The 14,333-nt window shown below is 43.1% G+C and overlaps 1 protein-coding gene across 5 annotated transcripts in view; it reads left to right on the forward strand.

Annotated features, from left to right (window-relative positions):
* The window catches only part of TJP2 (tight junction protein 2), a 132,331-nt gene that overhangs the window by 46,520 nt on the left and 71,478 nt on the right, over window positions 1–14,333 (forward strand). For 2 of the 5 annotated variants that reach the window (XM_082403641.1, XM_082403644.1), the window contains exon 1: window positions 3,216–3,409. The exons of the other annotated variants lie outside the window; for them this stretch is intronic. In XM_082403641.1, coding sequence (XP_082259767.1) covers window positions 3,350–3,409 — 60 coding nt within the window. In that variant the 5' untranslated portion in view covers window positions 3,216–3,349. Of the gene's footprint in view, window positions 1–3,215; window positions 3,410–14,333 lie in introns of those variants that run through there. 5 annotated transcript variants of the gene reach the window in all.

The following is a 14,333-nucleotide window of genomic DNA, read 5'->3' on the forward strand; positions in this document are numbered from 1 at the left end:
GCTTTCTTGATACATTGGCGATTTCCAAATCTCTTCCTCCACCTCAAATCTCTCTACCCAAACACTCATCAATACCTGGCATATAGTAGATACTTGAACATCTCCACCTGGAGAACTCACAGTCCTCAAAACTCAGTCAGTCCTTAGTCGAATTCACCATCCTTCCTCAAGCCCCTCTCAAAATCTGCTCCCACTCCTGTGTTTCCTATTTTGGCAAAAGGCACCGTCATCTACTTAGTTAAGCCAGAAACCTAAGAGTCACCGTAGACTCCCTTCCCTCTTCCTTACCTTGCATCTGATCAGGCAGGCACCCAATCTCTGCTGATTACACTTCCTTAATTTCTCTTGAAGTGGCTCCTTTTGTCTAACTTCATAGCCACATCATCTCTCACCTCCATTCCCACAAAAATCCTTTTTTTTTTTTTTTTTTGCTCGTCTTGTCATTCTTACTGATGCCCCTCCCCACAACTGCCACCGAACTCATCCATCTTCCAAGAAGCTGACAGAGTGATCTTTATAAAATGCCAGTCTAATCCCACTTCTATTGTGTCACAGTAGAACACTGTCCCTGCTTGCCTGGACAGCCTTACTTCCTGGCACCTCAAGAGCAAGCCCATGGTCTTCCTTCCTTGTTTCTCCACTTGTTATTTATTGCCTTCACCTGGAAAGCTCTTACCCCTCTTTTTGTCTCACAAACTCATTCCTACCTGTCCTTTAGAATGTGTAAGCTACCGCATTTCTGGAAAGCCTTCCCTAAACTCCATACCCCTAGTCTGGTGAGGAACACCTCTCCTGAAAGCCCCCAGACTACCCTGAGTCTGCCAGGAATGTCAACACTTACGTGGTTTCTTATAATTTACTGATTGTCTACTACAATAAACTGAACTCTCTGAGGATAGAGCCTAAGTCTTTTATGAGGGGGTTCTGACTTGACAGAAGGTGTTTGGTAATTACTTGTTGGATAGAAGTTCTTCAGAGAAAAAAATTCTAGGAGTGGGGTTCACATGTGCAAGCCCTCATGTGAAAAATACGTACTACTGTAACTTGTTTTTCCAAAGAGTTGTATTGATTTATACCGCCGCCAGCAATGCTACTGTATCAATTGAATCACTTTTTTTCAACATCTATCTGAGTCAGAACTATGTATTGTGCCAGAATATTCGTATTTCTACTGTAAAAGTATGTCATCATTTGGAGTAGTGTGATGCAATAGAACTTTCTGCAGTGGTGGAAATATTCTACATCTACACTGTCCAATGTAACCACTAGCCACATGTGGCTACTGATTGAGCACTGGAAATGTGACTAAGAAACTGAATTTTTTGTTTCCTTTAATTTTAGTTAATTTTTAAAAATAAATTTATCTATTTTATTTATTTATTTTTGGCTGCATTGGGTCTTCGTTGCTGTGTGCAGGCTTTCTCTACTTGCGGCGAGTGGGGGCTACTCTTTCTTGCGGTGCGTGGGCTTCTCATTGCAGTGGCTTCTCTTGCTGTGGAGTTCAGGCTCTAGGCACGTGGGCCTCAGCAGTTGTGGCACACGGGCTCAGTAGTTGTGGCTCGCGGGCTCTAGAGCGCAGGCTCAGTAGCTGTGGCGCATGGGGGGCTTTGTTGCTCTGTGGCATGTGGGATCTTCCCAGACCAGGGCTCGAACCCATGTCCCCTGCATTGGCAGGCGGATTCTTAACCACTGCGCCACCAGGGAAGCCCTAATTTTAGTTAATTTAAATTTAAATGTATTCAATACTCACATGTGGCAAGTGGTTATCATATTGGACAGTGGGACTCGAGAGAGAAAAAGGAAATCTTTCAGCAGATATAATTGCTCCATTCTGGGTTCCTTTGTTCCTTTTTAAATGCTTAGTGGTGTAAGCTCATGTCACTAAGGTGTGACCAGTTCACAAATGCTGCCATTGTTATTGTTTGCCCGCACTGCCTAATTTGGGAAACATTTTTTTTAAATGGCGCTTTCATCCGGAGAGTAACACCTTACATCAGGAATACAGCCAAAACGTCTAATTCTGGAGACTTGAAGGAAAATGGGAAATGTTACAGTGCTTTTTATTCAGAGGCAGGCACTTAGCCATTACAAAGGAGGCCAGAAGCCTAGCACTTTCAGAGAGGCATATGCTGTACTTGTTTTTCCACATAAACTGCCAAACTTGTTTTGATTAGGCAGGAAGTGAAGCAACTTTTCAGGGAGAGAGCCCAGCATCTGTATCTTGTCAGCTGGTCAGATAAGACCTTTTACCTTTTACCTTCTTGTGAGTCTAGGCTGAGTTTCGCTTTTCAACTTAAGAGCAGAATGGGCCATACTTTTTTCTCATACAACATGGTTTCCTTAAGATTTCAAATCCAAGATTATATTTTTAATCAGTGTACCTGTTTTGATTCTCCAAATAATTTACATGCCCTTAAAATTAGGAAACGTTTATTTATCGTGCACAATTCTTTATACATAGAGGACTCTAAAACGAATAAATGCACTGAGTTGAATTCGATGAATCCTGCCTGATAAGCATTTGTGACCTACTTTTTTAAAAAAAGCCTTTGAAAAGCTGGTGATGGGAGAGGAGTTTTAATCTCTTCACTGGAGTTATTGGAAATGTGCCAAAGAGATAACCTGGAGTATATTTTTCTCAAAAGTGGTGTTTTAAACGTAGGGGTACAGTGTGTGTGTGTGTGTGTGTGTGTGTGTGTGTGTGTGTGTGTGTGGCAGAAAAGACTTTTCGGTTCCTTTTGGAAGAGAACTCGGAAGGAGGTTCTGCAAACCTCTCCAAAAAGGGTTCGTACAGGATGCGCACGCGAGCGTGAGGGAAGAACCCGTGGACAAACAGGCCGCCCAGGGTTCACTGCTACACGCAAACTTGCAGCGCTCCCCCGGCGGGCGCCCGGAGCCGGACCGGCTGCTCCCAGTGCTCGCCGCGGAGCGAACCATCAGGTCCGCCGGTGGGGGGGGTTGGGTGTCGGGGCCGCGGGACGCTCTGTCCTCGGGGTCCCCCTGCTGCCGCCGCCCTCTTTCGTCCCCGGCCGGGAGTCGCGCGTGACACGGCCCTCTGCGGGGACCTCGAGGGCGCGGCGCCGGCGAACCCTCCCCTGGGTCGCGCGGGGGTGGTAGCGGCCCATTTGAGAGTTTCGCGGGCCAGGCGGCGGGCGCAGAGGCGCAGCCTCGGGCCGGGGGCGGGCCGACGCCGTGCTGAGGGGGGAGGGACAAAGGGGTGGGTTCCCGCGGGCCGGCACCTGGCTAAAACCCGGCTGCGGGTCGGAGGACTGACGTGCCGCCGGGAGGAGGAGGAGGAGAAGGAACCGGGCCCAGGACCTGCGCGCCCACGCGGGACCCGCGCCCGAAGATGCCGGTGCGAGGAGGTCGCGGGTTTCCACCTCGGCGGGAGATGTCAGGTTGGCTCCAAGTAAGTGCCCTCTTGCGTCCCGCTTGGTTGGGAGAAGGGTCGCGAGGACGGGGCATGGGAGCGCGTGGTGGGCTTCTCAGATGCGCATTAGGTGGCTGGGATTCTCCCATCCGGTGGTGGGGTTGAGGGCAGGGAGTAGGTTTCACCGGACAGGGGTGGTGGCTCGTGGCCTCCAGGGCTCCTGGATCCTTTTCTCTGTTCTCTAAAGTCACTTGGATTTCAGGTTAAGTCGCGAGTAGGGAAGACTGTCTTGAACTCTGTCTTGGATTGCTGCTACTTCGGAGGCATCTCGTTGTTCCTGTTGTGTCGCCTGCCCTATGCCTTTGTGTTTTCCTTCTCTGTTTCAAACCGCACTCTCTACTTGATGCAAAATTACAGGCGTGTGTGTGTGTGAGACAAACTGACAGCTCTCTGGTGACCAGAATCCTCTCTTTCCCTTTTAATCAGTTGCCTCTGCAATGTAAGTAAAAGTTATTTGCAGTAGGGAATGGATATGTACTCTGGTATTATCTTACCTGTCACCAGTTCCTTTTCTTTTATGTCTTCATTTGTAAAGTTTCTGCCTTACATAGTAGTTTATTTTAAGTTATAAATAATCAGGGTTTTGACTACAGGGTTTTAACATTCTTGAAATGTGGATGAACTTGGGAGTGAATACTCCTGGGCTTAGTAATGGAAAGGAATACAGCCTCCCACCTCTATTTTAGCTTCAGTTCTTAGGCAGCGCTGCTTCCTTGGCAGCTGTCTGGCCTGAGTAATGGTTGTGGGTTTCCCTGCAGTTCCCAGCGTAGACTCATCCCATCCTAGAAATTGCCCTCCCTCCCTCAGCTAGGGGAATACCAGCAGAGAAGAGGCCCTTTTCCTCAGATCTCTAGGTGGTCTGTGCTGGGTGTCCTGACAGTCACCTTGGGAGAACAGGTCCACCCGTGTCAGGATTATTCCTGGGAGAGACAGTCTACACGCAAACCTTGGAAGTGGACCATTTTCATTTTAAGTGAGGAGTTACTAGCAGTGATTGTATTTGTGGCAAAGTGCCATTTAATATCGTGCCTGAGAGAATGAAATATGGTTATTCAATAAATTTGTCATGAACAACTAACTTCACTGTGGGGAATATAAATGTTAAGAGTGTGCCTCTACCACACTGTCTTGTTGGGGAGGAATGCAAATAATTAAGACTCTGATGCATTCCAATTAGAAGCATGAACAGGATACTGTAGTTTCCCCTCTCCGGGGAGACGAGAGAAGGAGGGTGCTTTACTAAGGCAACGGTGGCTTTTGAGGTGTTTCTCGAGCTTTTCCAGAGCTGCTGTCAGAGATTGATGAAGGGAGATTGTTTTCCCCCTGAGCTGCTGCTGCAGCTTTTTCAGGACCACGCAGCTAATAACTTAATGAGCACCCACGTGTGCCGGTCCACTGTGAGCAGGTGGGGTAGAAGATAAGCAAGACTCAACTTCTGCCGTCAAGAGTCTGTTCGATCTGAAAATTTTAGATGTTTTTTAAGACTCTGTAAACTCTCTCTGCTGGGATACCTGCGGCTTAAGGAGGGAGTATGCGATACAGATGCACACTCTGCAATACAGAAATGCAACGAAGTGTGGGTTTGTTTGATGCTCACACTCTCTTGAAAGGCTTTAAATGCCAGGAAGAGAACTTTGAGAAAAAGGGAAAGAAAGTCACAGAAATCCCTAATGTATTAATGACTTGACTTTTCCTATAAAGAAGTGAACCAGTTTCCCAGTAAACAGGGCTACCCCCACACACCCTACACAGGGAATATTATTCTTTTGGGGGCTCTCATATGCTTAAGACCCCAAATTTTTTAGCATCACCCCCTGGGGAGTTCCATTTGCAAGGGTTTCTGCCTACATTTGTTTAACTTTTAATCTGATTCTTTGTACATTGACGAAAGGTCACAGCCAGGCATTGCTCTTATGCTGGAGAAGTGCCTGGGAATTCGAGGGAGATGATTAAATCCCTACTGTGACTTTTGAGCTTAGCAAGGTTTTCTCTTCTGAAGAAGGCTTTCTTTTTAGGAGACAGGTAAGTTTTTGAAACTAGGCGGGGCCACTGTAGTTCTGTGTACTGTCATACGTTCTGTAGTTAAAGGTTATGCAGATTTGGCAGGGGTGTGGCATGAGGTGTGGGAGGGGCTGGTGGGGTGAAGACTCAGGAAGGGTTAGTAATCACGCTGAAACTTTCAACATACCTCTACCAAGAGTATGAGCCATCCGGGAATTCCTTGCCTAATCCCTGAAACAAATCCCATTGAGGAGTTGTGGCTGCAGATTAGCTTATCGAGGTTGAGAGCTGACACCCTATAAAATGCCTCATTGATCAGACTCTAAGCAGTAATCGGGGCCAACATGTGCTGGCTGGAATGGCCTTCGACCAGCCAGCCTTGGTATTGAGAGGCATTTTCCATTGAAAATTGGGTGGGTGCGGCAGAATGATTATCTAATGTGTTTTACTGAGTTGTTTCTTCATCCTAAATCCAAGGGGCAGGGTCAGAAACATACAGTCAGACAGAGGTCAGATTCAACACCTATTTAGTGGGTTAAAAACTTCAATGTTTTACATGGGCTTTTTTTTTTTTAATTTATTCATTTATTTATTTTTGGCTGTGTTGGATCTTCGTTGCTACGCACGGGCTTTCTCTAGTTGCAGCGAGCAGGGGCTGTTCTTCACTGGGCTGCATGGGCTTCTCATTGCGGTGGCTTCTCTTCTCACAGAGCACAGGCTCTAGGCGCGTGGGCTTCAGTAGTTGTGGTGCGCAGGCTCAGTAGTTGCGGCTCGTGGGCTTACTTGCTTCGTGGCATGTGGGATCCTCCCGGACGAGGGCTCGAACCTGTGTCCCCTGCATTGGCAGGCGGATTCTTAACCACTGTGCCACCAGGGAAGTCCCTACATGGGCTTTTTTAAGGTTAAAAAAGAAATGTTCCCTAAAATGATTTAGAACCTACTTCGTCCCCACAGGAATTTTTATGACGGCCCTTGTGAGAGAAAGCTCGTATAGCTAGCAAATTTATGAGGGTCTGAGGTGGTATTCCCATTAAAAATTTTGCAAAAACTGTATAACAGCAATGGAGAAAAGTTATCAGGCACTCAGTCCTAACATCCAGTATTGGCAATAGCTAGTTCCAGGTTTGAAGGTTACCTAGGAAAGCAGTCGATTAACTTTGTACACTGCCTATGGCACAGTGTGAGGAAGAGAGTTCTGAGTTGGAAAGTACCTGCTTCCACTTTTGCAGCTTGATTAGGAAATGCCCTTCTTGGAGCTTAGCGTCTGACTGCTAGAGCCTGGGCAGGTCTGCCTGGGCCTTCCCATGACGGTGACTGTTTCATTTGGGTTTTTTAAGGGGGCTCGCGCCTCCATCATCCAAAGCTGTGTCAGTCTCGATAACCTGTGAACTCAAAAGGGAGACTCAGGACTGTCATATTGAAAAAATGCCTATTAAATTAAACATTTTCTCTGCCTTTTTTGCTGTCTTCAAAACAGTTTTGTTTCCAAAGTGTGCTGTGCAGACAGATTTACAGGTGGCACAGGGAGGGACATAGCCCATTCTTTAATTACTGTGCATGACCCTTGCAGTTCAGGACTAAAAAAACATAAAGCCGGTCACCAAACTCATTTATTTCATGGATAGATTGCTTAGAATGAGGCAAAAATAAGTATTAAATAAAGCGGTGAGTTCGATTTAAGAAAAATAGTAAATTATCAGGATGAGTGGTATGAGAATAAGGCGAAAATTGTGAAGACAGCCCTTGAAATCTGGGATTTGGAAAATACTCTTAAAATATGAGTGTGATGTTTAGGTATGGAGAGCTAGGTGTACCTCAACCACACCTTCAGGAAAGTCGGACACAGAATGGCCCAGAAAAGCCAGGAAAGTTGAATTTGATGGACTTTGTGTCTGAATGTGTGCATCTTGCTCTTGTCCACCCAGTTTTCTTTTCTGTTGGCTGCAGACAATGTATTCGTGAAGCTATTTAATGTCTTCCCTAAGTCTCATTCCTTTCTTTGCTTCCCGCAAGCCATTCTGCAATTTTAAAGCCTGTTGGTGTGACATTTGTGGTAGGATAGAGTGAAAAGGGGGGAGATGCTTTGGCACTCCTGGGGGACATCACTCTGTTACCAAGTGCATCTCAGTCACCATCTGTCAGCGCCTAAGAATACAGAGACCCAGGCAGCCTCACATGTAATGCATCTAACTCTTTAAAAATGGAGCTTTTATTGGGTCTGCAAAATAGGCTTTAACAAGGATTGTTGTAGGAATTGGAAGTCTTGAGGTAGGAAAAAAGAAACCCTGCCGTGACCTGGAGAAATGAGCAATTGAAGTTCATGTTCATGATAGGTGAATAAAACCACAATAGAAAACACTTTGCTTCAGTCAGCAAAATCCCTAATTGTGTGTGTGTGCACACTCTTTATGAGAAGTCCTAGGCCTTCAATTAGTAACTTGAGTCATTTAAAATCAGTACAGATATTTCTTTAGTGCCTCTGCCAGATGGTTAAAGTTAAATCAGGTCTTTAACCTTAAAAACATAATGCGGCTTTTCTTAGTCACTTATACACCATTGTGTGTTGCAAACCATAGCAGTATAAATTTCTGTAATAATGACTGTTTATTTTAACTTTCAAACTAAATATTTAGCCTGATTAGAATATTCATAGATTATAGGTTCTATTTGTGTTTCTCTTCCCCCATCATTGTGTGTGAGTGTTGAGGGGTTGGAGAGTTTGGAGGGTGGCAGGAATGGTAGTAGTGGTGAAAGACTCTTGATAGATCCTTTGAGAGTAAAATATTTGTTGGGTGTTACACAGGAAGCTCTACTGACCCCAGAATTTCAAATTATACCATTAATCATGGCAAAGACTTCATGTCACATCCTTGAATACAAATGTTTACTGAATTTTACCCATATGCATATGTACACATGGATTTCAGAGTTAATGTGATAAGTATTATTTGTATTGTAGACTTTACTCAGCCGTATGAAATACATACATTATGTTCACAAGAGAAAATGACATCATCTTTGAAAACTTTAATTATAGTATGCTTCATCTGACAGACACCCTATATAAGCATGGGACTAAATATATAGCTATATATTTATAGTTAGTGACAGTATAGTTAGTGACAAGTCAGAGGCATTTAGAGAGAATATATGTAATACATTGTGGGAGAGAATTATTGGGATAGTTTGCTGGTCGGTAAGAGTTATTAGGCTGTAATTAATAGATAATGATTAGAATCCAGTTGTATCTTTTTTCTTTTTTTTGGTGGGGGGGAGCGGTGCCGTGCCACACAGCTTGTGGGATCTTTGGACCCTGGACCCCCTGCAATGGAAGCCTGGAGTCCTAACCACTGGACAGCCAGGGAATCCCAGAATCCAGTTGTATCTTTGCCATTGTATGTGTTAGAAAAACCTTTGATAGAGATGAGAGAACACTGCAGATACTCTAGACTTTGTCACTTAGTTGAAGGTGAACCCGGGAAATAATGCATTCTAGTCATCAGTAGGATTTACTGAACTCCTCTTCTAAGACTTGTAGCTTCTTGGACCTTTGTTCTTCGGAGGAGGAAATAATGTTCCAAGTGTAGCTGTTTGTTTCCATTCTCTGCGAGCCATTTCTTATAAGGGAAGTGTTCCAAGTCCTAGGCTGTGGGGTTCCTTCTCTGCCTCCTCTTGCCCGTAGCACCTGAGAGCCTGTGTGGCGGGGAGGAGGGGTAATGTACCTGTGAGAGGCAAGTAGCCTGTTCTCAATCCTAGGAAGGCTGTTCCCAAATATACCTAGCAAAGCAGAATGAAATTCTTTAAAGGAGTTGGTATTAGCAAAACTCGTCGGGACTTCCCTGGTGGCGCAGTGGTTAAGAATCTGCCTGCCAATGCAGGGGACAGAGGTTTGAGCCCTGATCCGGGAAGATCCCACATGCCGCGGAGCAACTAAGCCCGTGCGCCGTAACTACTGACCCTGTGCTCTAGAGCCCGTGAGCCACAACTACTGAAGCCCACGCGCCTAGAGCCGGTGTTCCGCAACAAAAGAAGCACTGCAACGAGAGGCCCGTGCACCGCAACGAAGAGTAGCCCCCGCTCCCCGCAGCTAGAGAAAGACCACGCACAGCAACGAAGACCCAACGCAGCCAGAAATAAATAAGTAAAAGTAACAATTTAAAAAAACCCATCTTTAAAAAAAAAAAAAACTCGTCATTTCTGCTTTTGAAAAGAATGAATAGTTTAGAAGAAACTTCCTGGTGAGCTCATTTTTAGAAGTCCAGTTCCTCCCTTACCCTTCTTCACTCAGGCTGAATCAGTTGCCGCCTGGCCTGTGACTGGTTGGTGTGCACATGCCAGTGTTTATTCGAGCCCTTATCACATCTGCCACATGCCAGTCATTTCCCGTCAGCCGTGAGCCCCTCCCTGGTCTGAGTCATCTTGGTCACCCCAGAAGCTGACAGGGCACCAAGCACATGCACTACATGTTGACCACATTGTACTGACTTGATCAGAAGGCTTGTTGCATAAACTAGTAAGAATGGAAGACATCGAGAACTTAGAAAAGTGGATTCCTGACATTGATATAGTGAGTGGATGATAGTTTGTCCATAAGAAAAAAAAAGGTGTAGAATTTTATACAGACCCTTTCTTTTTTTTTTTTTTTTTCACACACACACACTGTATTTTATTTTTACAAGAGATAAATCGACTGACACCAAGCATTGTACATGGATGACCACAACAAAAGCAACAATGATTGCAATTACCAAACATGAAACACACTCATACTATGTCATAGTATTGACATTCAGTCCAGTAATCCTCCACTGTAACAGCTCCTTTACTTTGCAGTGAAAATTGATTTGTATATTCTTTGCCTCTGAGTCCTTGTGGAATTTTTTTTTTTTTTTAAATTCAGACAGAAAGTCACAAAAATTATACTCATCCTCATCAGTTCACTCAGTCCCATGTAATTAATTTTTTTTTTCATCTTGATCTTTTGTTAGCACTTTTATGAGTTCATCAGTTTTTCATTAGAGTTCTGAAAATGCTTATTCATTCAGTTCAGCAGTACAGTCCGTTACCAGAAACCTGTACTTGTCAGAGTCTTTTCCATGTATTTCTTGAAGATGAAACCCTTTTATAGGAACATATTTGCAAAATCATCAGAGTACACCCAGAACTGTCTGTAAATGACAAAAGACTTAAAAATGACCACGGTTAAAGATTTGATGACAGTTCATAATAATGCAGTTGACAAGAAAATTAGTTATTTCTGAGATATACATTTTAAAGTAATAACTAGGATTATTACTTATAACATTATACCAGAACATATAAGATTTTTAGAAATTTCATGTAATGTCTGAAACATTTATATTAACATATTTCCATACATATTTCCATACAAGTACAAATATAAGATTTTTAGAAATTTCATGTAATGTCTGAAACATTTATATTAACATATTTCCATACATATTTCCATACAAATACAAATATAAGATTTTTAGAAATTTCATGTAATGTCTGAAACATTTATATTAACATGTTTCCATACAAATAACCCAATGAAAGTTTAGTATTAGTTGTTTTGTTTGTTTTTTTATACTGCAGGTTCTTATTAGGCATCAGTTTTATACACATCAGTGTATACATCAGACCCTTTCTTTAATGGTGTATAAGCTATTCTACGAATTACCTTGGTGACTTTAGCTAAGGCGTGTAATTCTAGTTCTCAGTTTCTTTATAGGGAAATGAATAGTTCCACACTCCTTAAGCAACTTGTGTGTGTGTTTTCTTTCTCTCTGTTTTCTCTTTTAAGAAGAGAGCCAATGCATTCTCTCTGCAAAGCAATTTCCAAAGAGTGGCTGTCTTGTTTAGCTCATGAAGTGCTGGAAAGATCTATTATTCAGTTGCAACTTAAATAATGTACCAGCTCAGTGGGTGCTGAGTTCTCGTCCTCACTCTGCAGCCCCAAGCCAGCAACTGCAACCGTCTCCCAGGGCTTCCTGAGAATCTTTCTTTCTCCTTCCTCTTTCCCTCCACCCTTCCTAGTAAAAGCTGCATCCTGGGAGCCTCCAGCACCCCTCCTTTCCCCATGGACTCCTCTCCCAGGGACCGCATCGCCTGTAGCACGAGCACGGCAGGTAAGGCAGGCCTGCCACTGGGAACCCTTTCTGATTTGTTCTTCACAAATGCGCTGAAGACGAGCCTCCTGGTGACTGTCTCAAGACCTCATTCACTGTTACGGACTGATGTGAAGTCACTCGCCAGCAGCCATGTTTCAGGGTTACCTCAGGCACATCAAAGTTTTTCTGCCTAACTTCAGGGAGAGCACTTCGCCTGCCTTGGCCCGGTCTGTTTAGTGTCTGGGTGAGTTTTAAGAGGGGAGAGAGATTTGTGGCATCTCAGACACGCATTGAAATTTTCCAGAAATGGAACTGGAAACATTCATGCTTTTCCTTCTGGAGTTATTGTTAAGTGTCTAAAAACAGTCAAGTGGCGACACGTTGAAATGAAGAGGCAACGAGTTCATTTTGAACATTGGTGGCCTTCTTTCTAGCAGAATCTAATTCGGATTTTAATCAAAGGTCTGGGAGAAGTATTTGGTCTGCTTATACTGCTTAAGCACACAGTCTGCAGATGTCTTTACTCAAGAGGCAGGAAGAGGCAGGAAAGGTAGACTCAATGTACCAAAGAACTGAGGTGAAAAACATTTGCCTGAAACTGAGAAAAATTTTCCTGTGGGAACAGTGGTATCCTGGGTCTGTCCTCCAAAGCCTGCTTACTGACAATGGAGCTTTTTCTATATTATTATTTTTATTTTTTAAATTGAAGTATAATTTACAGACAGTAAAATGTACAACTCTCAAGTGGAGAGCTTGATTTTTTTTTACTGTAGTAAAACACAATAAGATCCACTATTTTAACCATTCTTTTTTTTTTTAACATCTTTATTGGAGTATAATTGCTTTACAATGGTGTGTTGGATTCTGCTGTATAACAAAGTGAATCAGCTATATGCGTACATATATCCCCTTATCCCCTCCCTCCTGCGTCTCCCTCCTCCCTCCCTTATTTTAACCATTCTAAGCGTGCACTTCAGTGGCATTTAATTGTGCAGCCACCACCACTATCCAGTTGCAGAGCCAGATGAACTTTTACATGAATGTATTCACCTGTGTGATTACCACCTAGATCAAAAAATAGAACTTTCCATCACTCCAGAAGGTTCTCTCTTGTCACTTTTCCGACTGTTCACCACGCCACCCACAAGGGAACCTCTCTTCTGACATCTCTCACCATCCTATAGTTTTGCTTCACCTTGAGAGGATCTGTATAAATGAAACCAGCATTTGGTGTCTGGTTTCTTTCCTCAGAGTAACCTTTGTGTTGTTATGCAATTCAGTAGTTCTTTTTTTTTTTTATTGCTGAGTAGTAAATACTCCATTTGTATGAATTTACCAGTTTGTTTATCCATTCTTTTGTTGACGGATATTTGGGTTGTTGTCAGGTTTTTGTTTTGTTTGTATTATGGATGAAGCTGCTATGAAAATCACCTGTAGTTTGTTCTGTGGGCTTACGCACCCATTTCTCTTGTGTAAATTCCTAGGAGTAGAATTGCTGGGTCATGGGTTGGAGGTACGCTTAACTTTCACTCTGTGTGTTTAACTTTCATTTTGTGATGCTGGCCTTAGGCAATTTACTTTTCTCAGGTTCGGTTTTCTTAGCTGTGACATGGACAATACATACCCTCTGGGTCAGGGTTCAGTGAAGAAAACAGACATCATTCTAGCTAGTTCAAGGAGAATGAAATTTAATGGAGAGAATTAGGTGCCTACAGAGCAAAAGGGCCCATCGCTAGTCTCTGATTTGCCCCCTAGAAAGTTAGAAAGCTGCTGCTGCCCTGAGCCAGGACCTCCAAAAAACCCTTTTACCATCTCAGCCTCTGTAGCCCAGAGGAGGCTGAAATGGTAGGGAGCTTGGAGGTAGCTGCAAAGCTCAGGTGTGGGAAATCAGTTTTTGCCTATGACTGCTGCTACGGGAAAATGAAAACGAATGGCATCTGCTTCCCTTCATCCTTTTAGATCTTAAGTAAATACTTGCACCTCATTGGTACCCTATTGGCAAGGGGATTGGGGGCTTCTGGTCTCTGGGACTAGGGGAAGCTGAGTGCCAGCAAACAAAACATAGCATAGATGCCTCCTGGGGTTGCAATGGCAATTTAATGGCAGTGGTTATAATTTACTCGTATTATCATTATTACTGAGGACTGCTTTCTATAATTCGTGTTCAGAATTATAGAAATCAGTCCTTTGACTTTATAATCACCTGCTGGAGTGTGGATGCCACCATAAGTCCTACCTGTCACATAAGGTATTGTTTCTCTGAAGGGCCTCAGTTTCTCAACTGCTCTGTGCTTCTTGGTACTTTTCTATATGAGTAAGCTTGAGAAATTATAGTTTGGTAGCCTACAAGTTAATACAGACTGAGAAGTGACTTGATTCTAAGAGCTGCTGCTTTTACGTATAACTTTATGAAACTTAATGAGTATGTTCTTTTTGAAGTCATTTTGATTTATTTGTTTTTTTATTTTAATTTTTTAAAAATTTTATTGAAATATAGTTGATTTGCAATGTTATGTGAGTTTCAGGTGTACAGCAAGGTGATTCTGTTATACATATATATAAATATATATACTCTTTTTTTATATTCTCTTCCTTATACGTTATTACAAGATATTGAGTATTCCCTGTGCTATACAGTAGGTCCTTGTTGGTTATCTATTTTATATATAGTAGTGTGTATGTTTTAATCCCAAACTCCTAATTTATCCCTCCCCTGATGTTAGTTTTTAATAAAGTAAAAGGTGATATATAAATCTGGTTTATAGATGGGCTGAAGAGAATGTCCCCTT

The sequence above is a fragment of the Balaenoptera borealis genome (genome assembly GCF_965194805.1).
Source record: "Balaenoptera borealis genome assembly, chromosome: 8".
Taxonomy (NCBI): Eukaryota; Metazoa; Chordata; class Mammalia; order Artiodactyla; family Balaenopteridae; genus Balaenoptera; species Balaenoptera borealis.